Raw genomic sequence first — 21153 nt, 5'->3', positions numbered from 1 at the left:
CCACGGGGAGAAAGCCCTGCTTTCCCCTTGTGCCTTCCCTTGCGTGCAGAACCTATTGTGGAAAACGAATGGGTGATTTGTCCAAGAGACCACCCGAACTCTCCTAATGGGTGATTTGTCCAAGAGACCACCCGAACTCTCCTTACTCTTTTCTTGACTGGAAAACTGAATCCTTTACTTCAATTCGTAGCTCCTTAAATAGGAGATTACAGGAGGAAACTCCTTGTTGGATTCGGCTAGGCTAGGGTAGTCCAACTTAAACTCTAACTCCTAATTACCTACTCCAAATGGTAACACAACTCCCACTTCTAGTGGCAAACCGAACTCTTACTAAGAAGATAAGATAAGGTAAGGAAAAGGGATGAGGGATAATACAGCTGACGGTGAGTTGGCTAGAGTGGCAAGGTAAGTGGGCCCCTCATGAGTTATCGTGTGGGCCCCCCTCCTATTGCTGCTATCGGCAGTGCGCGCGTCTCACAGTGCTGCTGCCATGTGGTGCGTGCTGCTGTCGTGCGGTGTGTGCTGCCTAGTGCTGCTGCCGTGCGGTGCAGCGGTGTGTTGCTGGGCGGTGCATCCTGCGTGCTGCCGGGCGGTGCGTGCTGCACGCTGCCGAGCGGTGCATGCTGCACGCTGCCGGGCGGTGCATGCTGCGCGCTGCCGAGCGGTGCGTGTTGCTGTACGGCGCTGCCATGCATGCTGCTGCCTATGATTGCGCCGCAGTGCGCTGCCGGTCGGTGTGTCCATAACATGGAGAAACTGGGAACTAATTGCTAAAGCTTCATCAGTTAAGGACTAACCTGTTATAGCCTGGAAGCCTCTAGAAGAAAGTTTCACAAAACTAAACTTTGATGGAAGCAGCCTTGGTAATCCTGGGCCCTCTGGGATTGGAAGAGTTTTCAGGAATGCAGAGGGCCAGATAGTGGCTTTATTCTCTGGTCCAATTGGGATGGGGGATGCGGTTAGTCCAAAGGTCCAAGCTGTTTTATAGGGGGCTCAAGTCGCTAAAGGGATGAGCCTCAGAAATCTGGTCATAAAAGGAGACTCCAAACTCCAAAGTGGTAATAGGGTGGATCAAAGAACCAGAGACAGCGGCTTGGCCTTTCAGGGGGGCAATGAGAAGATTCAAATGGCTAACTTCTAAATATAAGTCAGAATTCAGTGGGAGAGATTGGCAAATGAGCTGGCAGACCTACTAGCTAAGCAAGGGGTGAATAGGGGTCAATTTTTCTGGGCTACACTGTAATTTATTTTGATTTTGAGGTTGCATCTCGTGCCTCTTGGGAAAACTAAATGTTGTATCAATTGTAAACCCATCTTAAAAAAATTTTAATGAAATGCTTTATTATTCATCAGAAAAAACATCATTTTATTCCAAAAATAAAACAAAAAAGTAATAGGAAAAAACAAAAAATAAAAAATTAAAGCAAAAACAAAGGATGATAATAGAAATAAAAGTAAGAGTAAAATAGACAATAACAAACAAATATTTTTTATTGTCCACTTTATTTTTATTTTTTCTTGTCTGTTATCTTCCTTTATTTTCTATTTTAATTTATTACTTTCTGTTATTTTCCCATATTGTCTATTTTACTTTTTTTTTATTATTTTCTATTATTCCAAATTGACATTTCAGTTACTTCTTTTTTTTTTTTTTTTGAGAAAAAGGTAACGTATTGTATTGATCTCCAATATTGAAAATCAAAATTACATGTATGATCCTTGTAAGTAAGCATGTACAGCCAGAAACTATACATCTAAAGGGCCATTTAAAACCCATGCCCCCCAAAGAAAAAACCCAGGAGAAACCCTAAGAAAGAGTATACTCCAGCATGAGATTACAAATTGGCAAAAAAAAAAAAGGCTCAAAAAAGTGAAGATATGGGAGACTTCTGAACTGTTCATGAGCTGATCAGCCATCTTGCATGGGGTGATGGCTTGGCTTCTGGGAAGTGTTTTCTTTCTTCTTCTGTTCTTTGTTTTAACTCAGATCAAAACTCCTGGTTTTGTTTTAGTTAAGGTCTTTTTTCGTAGGTTCTTTTAGAGATTTAGTCCGACCATAGGTCCATTTAGAGTTTTGGTTCTTTGTTTTTTCTTATCTCTATTTCCTGGTGTAGGAGTTCATGTTATTTGCCTATTAGTAGGAGTTCTGTTTTCAGTTTTCTTTCTGTTTTTGGTTTTCTTTACTTCGTTCTAATTTAAGCTAGATTCATATTATTGAGGCAGAATAGGCTGTGATGTAACGGGAGTAAAAGAGTCCAGGAAAAAATTTAAGAGGTGAGCTCAAATGATAATAGAGAATCATATAGCTAGAGAACTGACAGTCATCGATAATGGAAAAGTTCAAAGCAAATCAAGAAAGGAAACTTTCGGCAAATCTTATACTTCGCACAAAGAAGTAAAGATGGAAGATAGCCATCTGTTAAAAATTACAGAAAATACTACTTGCATGCAGGAAAAAATGCCTGAAATTATCAAAATTTTCCTAAGGAAAAATCCTGAAAAAATAGGAAATCCAGACAAAAAGGGGGCAGGAAAATGTTCTGCGATAACCAGGAAACCGAAGGTGATAAAAACCCAAGTGGTGAATGGCAATACTTGTGGTACAAAACCAGTACAGTTTAAAGGCAAGGATCACACAGAGGTTACAAACTGTGACGATTCTCAGACCATCTACATAAACTGTAGTTCACTCAAGGACAAGGAAAAAACCATTCATGGTGGTCCCTTGTCTTTTCTTAAATGCTATTAATTAAAAGGAATGGAACCTTGATGTAAATGGAGAAAGACGTAGCCATGGGAAGATAAAGTGGAAAAGATGCTGAAGAACTTAACAGATAAAATTCAAAAAGCAAGCTCCGGTGATTACGTAAGTTATGGGGAAATCAAAAAAGAGAAAAGGAAGATGCACGCGAACCCAAATGAACCAGCCTCCTCATCCAATGGAAATACATTGGAAACTGAAGGAAGCAAGAGCCCAAATGAACCACTCTTCAACCAATGGAAAAACTTTGGAAACTGAAGGAAGCAATAAACCCATGACAGAGATTCACGTGGAAAAAAACTCAAATAGGTGTAAATCAAATAATTTTGACAAACAAAATAAGTTTTCTTCATGTGTGAATCAAGAGAATTTATTACTCTTCCATGGGGAACCCAAAAAAGAATACAAGACCTCTCATTGGAACCATCAGATAACTTGGGAAATAGAACCCAAAGGAAATCAACATTTAAAGGTGGAGAGAGCACCTAAGGGACATAGGAGTGTGGAAGACGAGAGGTTGGACGCACATGAGCAGGTGCATGATTATAGCTACAGAGAAGCATTAATGAAGAAAAACACCATACACTGTGGGCGGTGCATGCAAGAAACGAACAGTCACACTTTCAAGTTCAGGCACACGGAGATCCTGGTGAGTGTATATAGGATAAAACCTGACAATAGAGATAACACAAACTCTCCATTTTGTCCAGTATCTCCCTTGACTGTGCCAAAAGAAGCTAACAATGAAACCATCATGCTGAACAGATGGGAGATAGGAGAAACCAGCAAAGCAAAAAGATCCCTCATGCGTGACTTTCAGAATGACAATGGGCACCGGCAACGACAAAGTAAGGATGATAAACAAGGTTTGAAGGTGGCTAGAGCCATTAATCTGGATACTCTGAAAGGAAAAAGAATGCTTGAAGAGAGATGGGCTTTAAGTCTGTATGCAAAGATCCTAGGGAATCCGGAGCCTCTTAAGGCCATACTTGACAAAGAAAGAGACTGGCAGGTGGATAACAAAACTGACATTCAAACGATCAGTAATGACTTCTTTCTCACAACTTTTTCTTCGCAGGGTGACTATGACAAAGTCCTAAAGATTGGACCCTGGATGGTGAATGGTAAGTACTTAGCTTTAGTTCCTTGGAACCTGGTTTCAATATGTTAAAAGCTAAAATTGAGTCAGCAGATATCTGGATAAGATTGCCTAGATTACCTAGAGTGTTGGTCAAAAGACAACTTGGAAGTTATCCTTCAGGAAGTAGAAGAAGTGTTAAAACTTGATGATGATACCATCAAAATGTCACGTACATTGTATCCAAGGGTTTGCGTGAGAGTGAACCTCACCAAACCTTTCATCCTTGAAATCCTCCTCACTTCTGAGGAAGAGCAGAATAGTATTAAAGTTTTCTGTGAAAATTTTTATGACCTTTGCATCAATTGTGGTTGGTGAGGTCACAAAGCCTATGAATGTCCAAAAGCTAAGCAAAACGACAATAATCAAGAGGGTGGATTACTGTCAGCCGCAGGAAAAAGATTAGTTTTCATAAAAAAACTCCAAGTAATATGAGGGTGGTCGGCACAAGGGGTTATGAACGCAACAGGGAAAAGCCTTGTCAACAAGCGCAATTTTCGTACTCACTTGAAAATCCCCTGGTTGGAATTGTGTTTGGACTATACTAATGGAGTTGCTAAGACCAAATTCAAAAATCCTGGTCATGCCATCATTAAACCTACCACAAATGTCCAACAAAAACGATGGGTTGAGAAAAAGGTACAAAAATATTTCAAAGAGACAAACTTTGTTGAGACAAATAATTTTCATTCTAAAAGGAAAGTTTTAATTAAGGACAAAGCAAATGTTAATGTTTATGAGGTTGATTTGCAAGAATGAAAGATGACCATAATGAAAATGGGCTTGATGACAAGGAGGAAGACGTAGGAAATGAAGCAATTGGGGAAGGAGATGATGAAGGGGACGACGATATGGAGGGAGACTGGACGGAGCAACTCCAAAATGAGACTGCAGAACCAACTGAAGAAATGACAATTAAGAAAAACCAGCATGGGGAAGACTATGAGAATGATCATGATCTTCTTGGATGGGACAATATGGGTCCAAACAGAACCGAGGTGAATAATGAAACTACTTATCTGGAACATCAGGGGTGCGGGCAGACCACAACTCCACTTCGTGCAAGAAAGATAGTGAAATCTTTGAAGTTTGAAAACTATTTTCTAGTTGATTCTGTTGGTTCTGTTGGGGGTCTTTGGATTTTATGGGAAAAAAATTTATGTAATCTCCATATAATATTTTCTAATGACAGACTTATTCATGTTAGCATAACTGATTTATCTTCAAACAAATCTTGAATGTGCATTTTTGCTTATGTGCCCCCTAGTAGTCTGGGAATGGATTAAAGACATTTTAGAAACAATAACTGAGCCTTGGTGCCTTGTTGGTGATTTCAATTCTTTCAAGACAAGTGATAACAAGAAAGGAGGGAGAGAGGTCATGGTGAGACAAACAAGGGATTTCAACCAGCTCCTTAATGATTGTATCCTTATGGAGTTGGAAATTAAGGGTCTCCAATTCACATGGAAAAATAAAGTCACTTGGGAGCATTTGGACTGGACTCTTGTTAACAATGATTGGAGGAGACTATTCCCCAATAGCACTCTGCAAAATTTACCATTCCTTTCCTCGAACCACACCCCCCCCCATCCTTCAAACGGATCTAAAGGTTCGAGGCCCTATAGATTCGAACAGATGTGGTGCTTAGATCCTAGTGTACAAGAGGACATATCTAAAGCTTGGAACGTTGAATGCTCTGGTTCTAAAGCAATCCAATTCGTAAAGAGAAGAAATAAAGTGGTGACAATGCTGAAAATTTGGAATGAAAAACAATTTGAAAATATTTTTAAGAAAAAACAAAACAATTTTAAATTCTCTTGAGGATATCCAACCAAATAATATTCTTACTAAAGAGGAAGCGTATTGGGCACAAAAATCAATAATCGAGTGGGTTAAACTTGGGGATAAAAACAATAAGTTTTTCCATACTTCAATGACTATAAGAAAATCTAGAAACAGAATTATTGCTATTAAAAATGACAAGGGTGAAAGAATTGAAGATCAAGAGGGAATATTATGTGTCTTTTATGAGAAATTCAAGCAAAGATTTCAAACAAAAGAGACAAGAGGAATAGACGATTTTATTAAAGAGATCAATAACTGTATAACTGAGGATCAAAATAGATCAATTATTAGGGAGGTCATTGATGAGGAAATTGTTGAAGCTCTTAAATCAATCAAAGAACTCAAAGCTCCTAGTCTGGATGGTCTTAATGCACTATTTTTCAAAAACTTCTAGGACATCACAAAAGATTCCGTTTGTAAAGCTGTTAAGGCTTTCTTCCATTTTGGGAAATTGTATCGAATTCTAAACAAAACTTTTATCACACTCATCCCAAAAAATGGGAACCCTAAAAATGTTAACAACTATAGGCCCATAAGTTTATGCAATGTCATCTACAAAATCATTTCAAAACTCCTTGTTAACGGAATTAAGCTTTTTTTGGATAATATTATATCTCCATACCAAAGTGCCTTTGTGCATAACATGCAGATTAATTACAACTTTCTTATTGCTCATGAAATGTTACATACAATGAGAAAGAAGAAAGGAAAAACCGGTATGCTTGCCTACAAAATTGACATGGAAAATGCTTATGATAAATTAGAATGGGATTTCATTGAGAAAGTCTTGAGGAAATTTGGATTTCATGAGAAATGGATTAGTTGGGCTATGGAATGTATAAAGAAGGTATCTTATCAAATTTTAATAAATGGTAGCCCCTCTATGGAATTTACCCCTTCTAGAGGGATCAAACAGGGAGATCCTCTTTCTCCCTATATTTTTGTTCTCTGTGCAGAAGCATTAGCAAATAAACTTGAAAAAGAATCTCTAGCTAAGAAAAACCAAATTGGTTGTAAGGTTGCCAAAGGAAGTCCAAAAATTCCAATTTTACAGTTTAAAGATGACTGATTGATTTTCATTGCGACCTCGACTACAGGATGTTTGAAAATAAAAGACATTCTCACTAATTTTATTGTGACGCTAGCCAATGCCCAAAATTTTCCAAATCTACACTCCAATTCTCGAAAAAAACGCCAATGAGATTCCAAAAAATCATAGCAAAAATTCTAAAGATCCCAATCCAAGCAAAGTCTGATATTTATTTGGGAGCCCCCATAATAAATGATAGAGTTTCAAAGAGCACATTCTTGAATCTTAAGGAAAGGGTTAATAGCAAACTGGCAAGCTGGAAAAAAAACACTATCCTTGGTACGTAGAATGACCTTTCTGAATGCTACAACGAATACAATGCCGCAATTCCTCATAAGTTCTTTCAAGCTTCCCCAAAATATCATTGATGAAATTGATAAAAGCCAAAGGAACTCCTTATGGAAAAATTCTAGTGAAAAAAAAAGACGGTTCATTTGATTGGTTGGAACAAGGTGTGTACCCCAAAATGTTGGGGTGGTTTGGGGTTAAAAAACCTCCATTGGGTTAATGAAGCCAATTTAGCAAAGTTGGGTTTGAAAATATTAGTTAACAGTGATAACCTTAGGGTTAAAATTATTAAAACAAAGTATCTTCAAAAAAAAGACTTTTGGAATGTGAAGGAAAAGAAAGGTATATCATGGGCTTGGAGAGGTATCCTTAAGGGGAGAGATCTCCTTAAAAAAGGGTTATGTTGGGAAATAAACAATGGAAAATCTATCAAGTTTTGGAAAGATACATGGGTTGGCAATACCTCCTTGGACCAAATTATTCCTCCTGATAGGATTGAAAATGATAATCTCCTTCTTATTGAGGTTATTGATCAGAATAAGAGCGTATGGATTTAAAATAGAATTTGTGGCTTAGTTCCTTTGAATATTTGGGGGAAAATAAAATCAATCTTTATCCCCTCAAATCAAAAAGAAGATAAATTAGTGTGGAGACTTGGCTGTGATGGAAATTTCTCAATTAAGTTTGCTTATAAATTAAAATGTAACTTGTCTTTTCATGAAGAGTTGAACCCAAAGTGGAATTCAACTATTTGGAAGATAAATTGTCCACCTAAATTGAAAACTTTTCTCTATCTCCTTTTGAATAAAATACTCCCAACAAAATTGCTTCTGCAAAATAGAGGTTTAAGTATGGATGGAAAATGTAGCTTTGAGGAGATAATGAGGATGCGGATCATATTTTTAAGAATTGTGCACTTGTTAAACAAATTTGGGATGCCATAAATCCCATTTTGGAGGGTCCTTTAGGATAGAATCTTTCATTGGAAGATTGGTGGCTTGAAATTGGTAAGCAAAATTCAGATGGAGGAAGCAATGAAAGAGAAAAGTGTGCATTCTTATTATGGTATATCTAGAAAAATAGAAACCAAAAATCCTTTAATAATGTGTTAACCCCTATTCAAGTGGTGATTCAAAGAGCTCTATCGTCCTTTTCGGAATATTATGAAACCAATTTGAAGCCTAATGGAGTTGATTCCCATTAGTCGTGCAAGTATGTTGTGTGGAAAACTCCAAATACTGGTACTATCAAAATTAACTTCGATGCGTCCTAGCTAAACAATGGGTTGTACTCAGTCGCAGCCATAGCTAGGAACTTCATGGGTGAGATGGTAGATTACAAGGCTTACCACTTAGGTTCTACAACAACCAACTTGGTGGAAGCTTAGGCTGCGTGGGAGGCCCACAACTTGGCAGTGAATTTCCCAAACCATTCCATCATCATTGAAGGCGACTCTTTGATCGTGATTTCTTGTCTGAAATGGCTCATCGACTCCCATGGAATCTACGGAACATCATTGAAGAGTGTTTGGATTTGAAGAATCGAGCAAACGAAGACTTGGTCTACAATCATGTGTATCGGGAAGCTAATCAAGCAGCAGAATGGCTCGCCAATCAAGCTTTTTCTTCCCTACAGGGTATAGTAAGTCTCAATCTTAGTGATCTTCCAATGGAATCTAGCTTGTATTTCTAAGTCTGATTTATGGGGACATACTACTCCCTGTCTTGTGTAGCCCCTCTTGGTTTCTATCAAAAAAAAAAAAAAAAAAAAACAGTAAAGTTGCTAGAGCCCCATGCAACACATCATCTTCAGAACTTGTTGGACTCAAAACACCCTTCGATTTCTCTCTTTCCAAACAATCCAATTGACCACTAGGGGAATCAACACCCATAGCTTCCAATCCTTAAACAGGTTAAAGAAACTCTTTGGAAGACACCAGCTAACATTTAGAAGCTTACAGAAGTGGTTGTCTAGCAGACCAGCAACCCTGCAATGCAGGAACAAATGATCCACTAACTCTCTTGCTTGACCAGACATCAAGCACTCCAAAGAATTAAAAACCCCAAACCCCTTCTTTCTAGCTATACTTTTTTTTATCAATAACAATCAGCTTTATTAAAACAGAAGGAAGCAATTACAAGATATAGGGGATACAAAATGACTTAACTCCCCATCAACAAATTACAAAAACAGATGAATTAGAAATTAGCACAAAACAAAGACACCCTATTCACCCCTTGCTTAGCTAACCCATCGGCAAATGAGTTGGCATTTCTTTTCACCTCAATGTCCCTAGCAAACAATTTGAACTTTTTCCTTTGATTGCTATAGCTCCACATGGTAATGTTGTCTACCTTTAGCCATCAAACCACCACCGAACCACCTTCAAGGACCAATCTTATAATGTTCAATTGTCTTGCTCTTTGGATTCCTTCCAAAACCACAAAGATCTCGGCCCTGAGAGAGTCCCCTTCTCCAATTCTAGCTAGCTAGACATTCATCAAAAAAAATTCTAGCTAGCTAGGCTTTAGTGAGGCATTTCCCATTCACAACAAACCATACCAAGAAGTTAACTTTAGTGGGTGCAAAAGACAGCTAAATCTCCTTCCAAGTAGGGGTGGATTCGAGCTCGAGCTCGGTTCGAGCTAGAACATTGAGCTCGAGCTTGGCTCGAGTCAAAAACTCATAAGCTCGAGCTCAGCTCGGCTCGAGCTCAATTTGAGAAAAAAGGTTTTATAAAAATAAAATATTATATATGAAAAATATTTTTATTTGATATTTAAAAAATTAAGAATTATAATATTTTTATTATATATACTATTTTCTATAATTTTATTATATATATATTCAACCTTGGCTCATCTATTAATTGAGCCTATAAATTGGGCTCGAGCTCTCGAAGCTCAGTTAAAACCGAATAGAGCTTTTCACAAGCCGAGCTCGAGTAGCTCGTGAAGAGCTCGGCTCGTGGCCACCCCTACTTCCAAGGACCACACTAAGAAACTAACTCACAATCTACACCTCAAGGCCTCCCACAGACAAAGGACTACACACCTTTTCCAACTGAACTTGTAATAGCCATGGACTTCGATAAGTGGTTGGTCAAGCCTCCAAAGGTCTGGAGAGAACGGTGGGGAAGAAAGAAGAAGAGGGAGAGAGGTCCCCTAAGAAACCCTAGGGTTAGGGCTATTGGTAGTGTCTCCCGTGGGAGGAGAGTTGTCTCCCTTTTATAGTTGCATGGCTAGGGTTAAAAGGAAGTGTTCTTCATTTTTCAGGAAAGTGTCCATGATTTGTTGAAGTGTCTATTGGGGTTTTGCCATGTATCCAATGAGGATCTTTTGGGATTGGGGTTTCCATATCCTCTAAGATTCTCATATGGGTGCATTTCTAACTTCAGCCCCTTTTATGCTTGCCCGAGATCCTGTATCGGGAATGACCGCAAAGCCGTGCGATCACACCTATGGTGATTTTAATGGAAAATTAAATGTTCATCGTGGCTCGTATCATGATTACCTTTGTGCCATCAAGATCCTCATTGTAATCGGTGCGATGGTAAACTACATGTACTTACAATACTACAAACCTTTTCCCACTGAACTTGGTGGATTTTGTGTGCCCAATCTTTGCCACTCCAGAGAAAATCCCTAACTTTTTCCAACCTGCATGCCACTATAGCAGGGATTGGAAACAAAGTCGGGAAATAAGTAGGAAAGTTTACTAGTTAACTATTTAGTAGTCATCTTAGCACCCTTGAATAGGTACCTAAATCTCCATCTTTTCAATCACCAGTTCCCAAATGCTCCGAATGTGCATTTTGCACCAATTGGAAGGCCCAAACATTTTGTAGGTAGACTACCCTATCTTACGACCCAGTTCAGCTGCTAAGTTTTGACCCTCTACGGCCTCACCCACCAAAAATATTTCACTCTTTTGGAAATTCACCTGCAGTCCAGACACCACTTCAAACCAAGCAAGTAGCATCGTAAGGTGGAAAAGCTGGTTCTTGTCTGCCTCTAAGAAGAACAAGGTATCATCCAACGACCTTGAAACCTTTCGACAACCCCCCTCTGTAGCTCTTTTTGTCATTCTCACAAGTGCCCCCACCACACATAACAGCGGGGAAAGGATCCATTGCCAAAGGCCCCTGGAACTTTCAAAGAAACCTGAGGAGGACCCATTTAAGAGTATGGAGAACTTGGCCATTGAAATGCAGACCTTAACCCAATTTCTCCACTTGATACCAAAGTTCATCTTCTCCAGGAATCTCTGGTTAACATGGTTGTAAGCCTTCTCTAGATCAATCTTGCAAATCACCCCACCCTCCCACTCCGGATCCTTGAGTCAATTAACTCGTTCGTTACCAAAACCCTTCCAGCATCAGCCTGTCGGGAATGAAATATCCCCAGGACTGCGAAATAAGCTCCTTAAGATATACATACATTCTGTTTGCATGTCTTAGCTAGGATTTTATAAAAACTGCCCAGTAAGCTTATCGGTCTGTAGTCCAAGATACAGGTGAACCCACTGTCTTTAGGAATTAAGCATATAAACATGGCATTTAGGCTGCATTCCAAGGCTCCTTTCTCGTGAAACTCATTCAACACCCTCATGACATCTAACTTCAAGAATTCCCAGCACCTCTTAAAAAATAAAATGGTGAAACCATCATGCCCTGGTGTTTTCTTTCCTTCCAACCCAACTATTACCTTCCAGACCTCATCTTCCGAGAAAGGCTTCTCAATATCCAGTTTCTGTGACTCTGATAAACTGTTAAACTGAATATCCTCCACCCCAAGCCTCACCTGCATCCCCTCCTTGTATAGGTTTTTATAGAAACCAAACACTTCTTTTTCAGGCCATGCTTGTACAGATTTTAGTTATTTCTTTTCTTTTAATTATTTTGTTCAAATAGACATTAAGGTCAAAAATGTCATTTTATACTTGTGTCTAAGAGAACCAGCAATAAGTAAAGCGATTGCAAAGTAAAGAGGGTGTCTTAGTAATATGCGAACTGTAGGATAGATCTTAATAATTATGTGAAACTATAGGGGTGTGTTTTAGTAAAGGACCCAAAAATAATAAAGAAACATGTGGCTGTTTTAACATGTTTTGCATGTTCATGTCTTCTGGCATTGATCACGATACTTTCTAGGAAAAAAAAGAATAAAGAAAACCAGGAGTGATAAGAGAAGGGGAAGAGACCTGCAACATCTCTTGTGGGAATAAACCAACCAATTCTTTGTTTTTATTTTAAGAAATCCATTTTATTCTAAGAAAAGTTGGAGATTAGCTTATTTAATGCTTATTAAAGAGAAATTCAAAGGTTAATTGATGGTTGCCATCATTAAAAGGTGGTAATCAGTAACCACTATCAGGTCCTATACCTGGCCAGATGCAGCAAGCGCATCTGTAAGGAGAGACACGGCCAACCACACTTGCAAACATATCTGGTGAGCAGCCATAGCTAATGGTCCTTGACGAGCAGCCATTGATGTCCCAAGAGTCAGTGTAATAAGAACAGCCAGAGTTCTTGCAAGAAGGAAACCACCTAACAAAGAACAATGCAGTTTTTACAGTTATTCTGTTGTGTGCTTGAGACTTTGGCAAAGACATTACAAATTGAAATAAGTCCTACAGATAGAACCCAAAAACTAGAGTTTTTTAATGAAACCACATCACCAACCTGTAAAATAAGTTATTTCCTCATCATGAAAGGTAGGAATTCTAAATTATACTCCTTACTTGAAGGTATGGGTTAAACTTAGTTTAATTTTTACAATTCTCCTAATACAAATTCATGGGTATATAGAAGCATTATGGAGGAGATAAGACAACTGGCAGAAGAGCTGAGAAATACAAGTGAATGTCAATTACAAAGTCTGCTACAGCTTGGAAGCAAAAAAATTAAAATATTAAAAAAAAAAAATTGGGGCAATTTGCAAGGAAATCATGTGTTGCTGGTGGGATTAGGCCAACAAAGGGTTGTTTGTAACATTACCGTGCATATACCATTATTTTTAGCAAAGAAATAAAGTTAATTTCCTGCCAATGAAAATAAGGCCAGCAAAGTGCCTTTCTCCTCATGTTTGTATCCTCTGTTTGGCTAGTGGTGAGACCCTTCCTCATTTACTAATTCCCTGCTCTTTTGTGTCTTGTATTTGGGATTACTTTTCCTCACTCTTTCGATGCAGATGGACTTCTCCACAAGATGTGGTCAGCCTTTTTAGATCCAATGTCCTGCGGCAACAGATAAAAAGGGCAAAATGCTTATGGAGGGTAACAAGAGCAGCTATAGTTTGGACCATCTGGGAAGAAAGAAACCGAAGGATTTTCTCTGAGAAGAGCAGATCTAAGGAGGAAGTAATTGAAACTATAAAAATCAGATCTGCACACTGGGTAAAAACATTAGATATCTTCAAAGATTTTTCAACAAATAACATATAAGAAAATGGAAGGAGGTGGCACAAATAGAATTCCAAAAAGAACGGACCAAGGTGGATAGGAAACCACCAGGGCCAAATAAATTGAAGATGAACTTTGATGGTAGCTCCTTTAGGAACCTGGGGAGGGCTGGAATAGGAGGAGTTTTCAGAAATCATCTTGGAGAGATTGTGGTGTTATTCTTAGGACCAATTGGGCATGGAGACTCGGTTCAGACAGAGACAATGAAACTCTTGCAAGGTTTGAAATTAGCAGTGCATTTAGAAGCTAGAGAATTGGAAGTGGAAGGGGACTCACTGTTAGTCATCTCTTGGGCTAAGCAAGTGAGCTCAGCACCATGGAAGTACAGATTTGCAATCCAGGAGACTGAGCTACTGGCTAAGAAATTTAACTCTACATTTGGGTGGACCAAAAGGACAGCAAATGGACTGGCAGATACCCTAGCAAAACAGAGAATTGATAGGCCTTCTCTATTTTGGGCAAAACTGTAGTTTTGAATGTGTTAAAAAATAGAGGGTTGATGATCCTTGTATTCTTGAACCTTTCTTTATTTTATTACTCTGTAAAATACTGGTAATCTGTTTTAAAATTAATAAAATTATCTTTCACTGATCAAAAAAACAAAGTTAATAATAGTTGCTGATAAAAAAAAAGGAAAACAAAATTGAGCTCAATTTAAGTAAACAAAGGATTGATAGATGTGCTGATGTATAATTGATAGAATTATATCAGCTTTCTAGGTGAAGGAAAACTGGGAAAGGAAGTTGCTCCTAATTTAGTTCAAGGGATTGACTAATTGGCATATCTGTTTATGTACAAAGCCATGGACAAAGCCCATTTCATGTAGAGCTGATATACATGAGAAATCCAAAGAGGCATCAAAAATATACAAATTGTATATGCTAGAACTTTGTGCTCAATTCTAATTCTAGGATGCAGAATAATATTCAAATTTAAAGACATTTAATTTCTGTCATACAGTTAAAGCATAGACTGATCAAGCCAAAGAATTGCTTAATTTTTTTTGGTAAAATAGGAAAGAAGCCCAAAGTGGTTATTTACAACTATAAGATACACACCAGATTTCAAATAGCCACCGAAATGCAAATTTTCCAGCTTGGGAGGTAACAACACAGCCTTCTTGTTAAGAAACCATAGCATAAAAAAGCTGACAACATACCTGAAAGTTCAAGACAAGACATAGAAGGTCATGGTTGAATTAAGTGTGATAAAGATAATGAAATGTGGAAGAACATACTGAGATGAAACAGTCGAAATGGCAGCACCAGTAACACCGAGGCGGCAGTAATAAATAAGAATGGGAAACAAAAATACAGCTAATAAATTTCCAGCTCCTGCACATTGCTCAATTATGTCAGCTACCAGGAAGGAAATGGCAGTGCATGGCCATGAAAATTGAATCCAAGAACTATTTCATGGATAGGCAAATAGAGCACACAAATGATGGCAGCAAACATAAGGATAAGATATTTTTTCGTAGATGACCAAATGATAAGATATTGCCAGCAAAAACAATATTTTATTTATTTTTTTATGAATAATGAATGAGCTTTTATTACAATATGATCAAAGACCCCATTAAGGATAGTTAGCCTCAACCAACCACCTCAGAGAATACAACTTCCCCCTCTTAAGCAACCTGTCCCCAATACATTCGTTCCTTTGATGCCCCCCTTACTTTGCCAACCCATCTACCAGCCCATTAATTGCTCTTGATATCCATCTCACCTGCACCCTTATCTCTCCCATTAATCTTTGTAGATCTCTTAAAACAAATCTATATTTCCAAGGAGTCTCCTTGTACCATTCAACCAGTCCATTACAACTTGGAATCACCTTCAACTTCCAAATTTCTCAAGTTGAGTACTTTTTCCCTTCTTAAGCATAAGAACTGACCACCCTTCTGCTTAGTTGAATCTCTAACCCCTAAAGGTCTGGAAAAGACATCTAAGATGTGTCAATACTCATTTCTGAATGCTCCACCCACTTCCAATTGTCCCATATTACCCAAGCTGCATCCATCAAAATTTAGCTTTATTGTACCTGATGGTGGGGGTACCAATAAACTATTGGTCTAGAGGTGCTTGAGGATGGATTTTTCACCTATCTCCAATTTCTAATAATATCATCCACTGTGAAACATGAAAAAACCTCCGTAGTTTTCACCCAATGTGCCACTTTAATAGAAACATTTTCAATGGTTTCTTCACCCTTCCTTTCCCTATTATTGAAAAAAAAAATTAAGCATTAAGGAAGTGTGGTTTTGGTGCAAGATGGTGTAAATGGATTAAAGGATGCCTACAATCTTCTCACTTCTCTGTGTTGGTAAAATGGTGCAGTCAAGGATTTCTTTGGTGCCCTAAGAGGAGTGAGACAAGGGGACCCTTTATCCCCTTTCCTCTTCACCATTTTAGCCGAGGTCTTTGGCAGATTGATCTCAAAGGCAGAGGAGACTAGTCTGTAAAGGGTTGGAAAGTAGGAAGGGAGAGGGTGGTGCTAACTCATCTACAATTTGCAGATGATATCATTATTTTTTGTGAGGATGGTGATGAGTTAGGAGCAAGAAACCTACGATTTCTGGTAAAACTCTTTGAAAAGGTGACAAATCTGAGAGTGAACCTTAATAAGAGTCTGGTGGCAGGATCAATTTAACACAAGAAGATGTTAATGTGTGGGCTGAGGAGCTAGGTTGCTTAAGAAGTGATTGGCCACTCAAGTATTTAGGCCTTCCCCTTGGTGCTAATCCCAGAAGTGTAGGATTTTAGAATTCAATTGTGGAAAGGTTTGAAAAGAAACTCACTACGTGGAAGAGGAACTATATTTCTTTGGAGGGGAAGGATTACTCTTATTAAGTCTACCCTAGCAAACATGCCAGTTTACAACCTCTTGATGTTTAGCATGCCTCAAGCTGTGGGAAAGAAACTAGAGAGAATAATGAGGAAATTTTTGTGGGAACTGGGCGAGAAGAAGAAAGATCATTTAGTAAGATGGGAGCTAGTATCGGAGGAAAGAATGTGGAGGATTGGGTTTAGGAAGGTTGAAGGAGAAGAACGAGGCTCTACTAGGAAAGTGGTCATGGAGGTTCCCACAAGAAACTGACAGGCTGTGGCACAAGATTGTGACTAGTATTCATGGGCTCTCTGAAAATGGTTAGGATGCTAGAGTGTCTTACAGGGTTTCTAGTGCTTCACTGTGGAAAGCGATTCACAAACTACTTCCATTGTTCCTCAATCCTGTCAGGTTTGATCTCAACTCAGGTAATAAATCTAGATTTTGGGAAGATGTATGGATGAGTGAATCTTCTCTAAAGACCTTATTCCCTTCAATTTATGCTTTGTCCTGCCTTAAGGGCAAACCGGTTGCTGATTTCCTATCCACTTCTCCATCACAATCTGGTTTTGCTTGGAATCTGGGTCTCCGCAGAAATGTGCGAGACTCAGAGTTGGATTTGGTGTCTTCTATCATTCAGCTGCTTGACGGGGTTTTTATTAATCTTGCTAAACAAGACACTAGAATCTGGACTCCTAACCCTCTTGGAGCTTTCAGTTGTGCATCTTTCTTCAAGACCCTGACTTCTTTCCAACCCAGGGTCCAATTTCCAGTCCGACAAGTCTGGTGTTGCCCTATTCCCCCTAAAGTGGGTACTTTTTGTTGGGAGATTTACCATGGTGCAATTAACACCTGTGATCTGATGCAGAGGAAGAGGCCTGGCTGGTGCCCCTCACCAAATTGGTGTTGTTTGTGTGAATCAAATAGCGAAACTGCTCTTCATATTTGTGTTTCCTGTCCTGTAGCTAGCAGCATCTCGGATTGGTTTTTTTCTCTCTTTGGATGCAGGTGGGACACCCCGGTGAGCTTGGCAAGACTTTTTGAAGCCTCCACTTTCAGGTGGCCAAAATGAAGAGGAAAAACTCTATGGAGATGCACACGGGCGGCAGTACTCTGAATGTTATGGGAGGAAAGAAATCAGAGAATTTTGAAGGACAGAAAAGGTTCAAGGAAATACTGATAGAAGGGACAATGTTAAAAGTGATCTCATGGATAAAATTGATGGATTTATTCTCAGATTTTACTGTGGATGATATTTTCAAGAATTGGACTGTTGCATTCTCGTCATTTGCAAAAAATAAGGCAGTAAGAAGTTGGGATCCTCCTGAATCTGGTTTCCTCAAATTAAACTTTGATGGGAGCAGTTTTGGCAATCCAGGCATGGCTGGAATTGGTGGGGTTATAAGAGATGACACAGGGAGTGTAGTGGGGCTCTTTTCCGGCCCTATTGGGTGGGGGACTCCATTACAGCTGAACTAAAAGCAATGGTTTTCGGAATACAAAAAGCCATGGAAATAGGCGTGTAAAAGTTGGTTGTTGAAGGCGACTCCAAAGTGATTATAAGCTGAGTAAAACAGGATCGAAAGACTCCATGGATATTCGGAAATGAGATCAAGAAAATTAAGCACATCACAAAGGACATTCAATTATTAGTTCAGTGGACTCCAAGAGTGGCAAATGGGTTCGTGGATCAGCTAGCAAAGCAAGGGGCTAATAGGGAACAATGTTTCTGGGCTCTATTGTAAGATTGTAAGGCAAATTTGGGTGGAATGTTTTTTGGACAGTGGGGTAGCGGGTAGCCGAGGCTACCCAATCTTTGCACTAATTAATAAAATTACTTTCACTGATCAAAAAAAATTATTAAAATAAAAAGGAATGAAATACAACAGAGGTGATAAGATATCACCAAAGAGCAACAACACCCCCATATACCCAGAATAAGCCAAGCAAATACCCTTAACATACACAAAACAGATACTGAAAAATACAACAATCACCGACCAACTGACCCACCTCAAAAATTCCTCCCTGAATCGTCCCCCTTCAATCTTCATCCCTGAGAATATCTTCTTGATCTGAGACATCCTCATCCCATCCTTTGCTTCCTGCCGAGATAATTTTTTTCTTCAATTTCTCCTTTTTTTCTTTTTTCGAATTCCTCAAAGGCTCTCCTAGCAAACCCCTCCCCCCCTCCACCCAAGAAACACAGACCCAGACTTTTCCCAATCGTAACCTCTCTCTCCACTAATTTCTAGTGGGCTACGCCACCTGAATTTCTGTCTATAATATCACTACTTGGCAGCCTGTTTGCACCAGTGTTATGCTCAACCCCATTCAGCTCGCTTTCCTGATGTTCCTCCATCTGAAGTGGGACCAAAGACTTGAGTTTGCTGTGTTGCCTCCCTATGAACTGTATCAGATGCCCCATTGTTTCTCACTCTTCTCCTCTTGTACACCCATTTGTATTTTTTTTGTAGGTCCTGCCCCCATCAAGCCGAGTTTTAGCCTTGAAAAAATCTTTGTTACATGAACGATGTTATGGCTTCTCAAACTACAAAGCTTCTTATTGGTTATCTCATTAGTCTGTTCCTCCTCCTCAAGATTGCTCCCTATACCAAAGTCGGCTCCCACCCTTCCAACCTTTACCTCCTCGTAAAGCCAACTATCGTCTACAATGTTTTCACCTTGTCCTTCAGGGGGTTCTTCACCGGTTGACACTTCCTTTCCTGTAACCTCACCTTCAGTTTTCAACTCAGCATCAGCACTAACACTTCTTTTCTGAACTGTCACCTCCCCTCTTTCAACCTCTCTGATTCCGCCAAAACAAAAGATTCTGATGTCATCGAATCTGATTTTTCAGATTCACATCTAGCCTCTAGGGGCATCACAACAGTAACCCTGGGCTTGGAGGAACCGCAACTCCCGTCAAGATCCCTACTGGCTTGAGGAGAATACCCGGTGTCACCAGTCACTGGAGTATATTGGTATTTGTTGAAAGTTGTTCTTGTTCCACCCACTATCCTCTTCCTGTCGTTCTCGTCAAATTTGGCGACCACCCATGGTCGGTTGGATAATTGCTAGGATGTAGGTGTTTCTCATCGAACTGCTTTGGCAACTCTTTGTAAAGCTGATGGGGAAACTGGTTACCACCTTATGGTTTCTTGTAAGGTTGCTAAAACTGTTTAGGAGTGAGCTCTTTCCCTCATTGGGTGTTCTTGGAATCCTCCCAAGAGTGTCCAGAGGCTGTTCTCTCCTACATTTTTCAGCTGACCTAAGAAGAGAGGGAAGATTATGTGGAGTATTAGGGCAGCCATATGTTGGTCCCTTGGGGAAGAAGGAAATCTACGAATCTTCTCAGACATGGACAGGTCCCTGGCAAACCTATTAGATCTAGTTCTCTTAAGGGCTGTCCATTGGCTAAAATCTATGGAGCAGTTTTCAGACTTTACTATGGCTGACTTATTAAGAAACTGGAAAGAGATAGCTACTTCTGCTGTGTAAGAGGTCTCCTAGTCACTCATGGTCCCCCCTCCCTCTGGATGTATAAAACTGAATTTTAATGGCAGTAGTTTGGGGAATCCAGGACCTTCTGGGATTGGGGGAATGTTCAGGAATGAGGAGGGGGTTATTATTGCTTTGTTCTCAGGCCCCATTGGGGAAGAAAACTCTCTCAGGGCTGAGATCCTTGCAGCTCTGGAAGGAATTCAAAGAGCAAGGGAACTAAATATCAGACGCTTGGTCTTGGAAGGTGACTCAAAGGTGGTGACTATATGGCTGAAGGAAGTGGACAATGGCTTGTGGAGATATAACAATGAAAAGAAAAAATTCTGTTGGGTGGGCAGAGATATTGAGATACACTATAGCCGGGTGAAGAGGTCTGCTAACTCACTTGCAGATGGGCTGGCCAAGCAGGGGGTGAATAGGGAGGCTATTGACAAACTATACCCCTATTATTTTAGTATTGTCTTAAAATACCCCTACCGTTTCTGACAATTGACTAAATCTTCCTTACCGTCAGTCCGTTAACGGAAGAATTAAAAAGGCTATTTTTGCCCATCATTCAGAAAACTCAGACTCTTGGTTCAACGGAAGACATCGCTGGTGATCTTCAAGCTCTTTGGGTTCAATAGATGCTGAGGTGTTGACTGGCCTTGAAATCTCATGGGTCTTTTATGAAAGATAGGACATAGAGAGCTAATGCCAAGAGAGGATTGGTGATCAAAGGAAAACTTGAAAAAATCCTCCATTAATACTATTTGGAGAGGGAGACATTAAACTTAGAAGAGACTTGAGAAAGGAGTTAGAGGACTGCCTACATAAGGAGGAAATCTGCTGGAGGCAAAAGTCTAGGTGTAAATGGCTACAAGAGGGAGATAGGAACACCAGGTATTTTCAATCTTTGTAAGATGGAAGGAGGAGGAGGAATTTTATATCCAAATTGGTAGTAAATTGTCAGGGCAAGTGTTGAACATTTCAAATCCATTCTAAGAAGGCCTGTAAGTGGTGGGGTGTGGGTAGAAGGGTTGGACTGGCCAGATGTAGGGAGGGACAATAGGAGAAGGCTAGAAAGAAGGTTTGAGTTGGAAGAAATCAAGGAGGATGTGTTTTCTATGGATAGAACAAAAGCCCCAGTGCCGAATGGATTCACAATGGCTTTTTATTAAGATTGCTGGGATATTTTGAAAGATGACCTTCTGCGGGTGTTTGAGGAGTTTCATAGGAGAGGCATTGTTAACCTAG

General features: G+C 39.5%; 1 protein-coding gene across 5 annotated transcripts in view; it reads right to left on the bottom strand.

Annotated features, from left to right (window-relative positions):
• The window catches only part of LOC148849489 (MATE efflux family protein), a 53077-nt gene that overhangs the window by 11462 nt on the left and 20462 nt on the right, over window positions 1–21153 (bottom strand). For all 5 annotated transcript variants that reach the window (XR_016100711.1, XM_088949542.1, XM_088949539.1 and 2 more), the window contains exons 7-9: window positions 14822–14918; window positions 14643–14743; window positions 12507–12670 (exon numbers count right to left, since the gene is read on the bottom strand). Coding sequence is in view for 4 of the 5 variants with exons in the window: in XM_088949542.1 (XP_088805668.1) it covers window positions 12507–12670; window positions 14643–14743; window positions 14822–14918 (362 nt within the window). In the remaining variant the exon portion in view is untranslated. The remainder of the gene's footprint in view (window positions 1–12506; window positions 12671–14642; window positions 14744–14821; window positions 14919–21153) is intronic.

This window comes from Nelumbo lutea, chromosome 6 (genome assembly GCF_056320005.1).
Source record: "Nelumbo lutea isolate HS-2025 chromosome 6, American lotus-T2T, whole genome shotgun sequence".
Lineage (NCBI taxonomy): Eukaryota > Viridiplantae > Streptophyta > Magnoliopsida > Proteales > Nelumbonaceae > Nelumbo > Nelumbo lutea.
The sequence above is the reverse complement of the archived record's forward strand: the minus strand, read 5'-3'. Positions and strand labels throughout refer to the sequence as shown.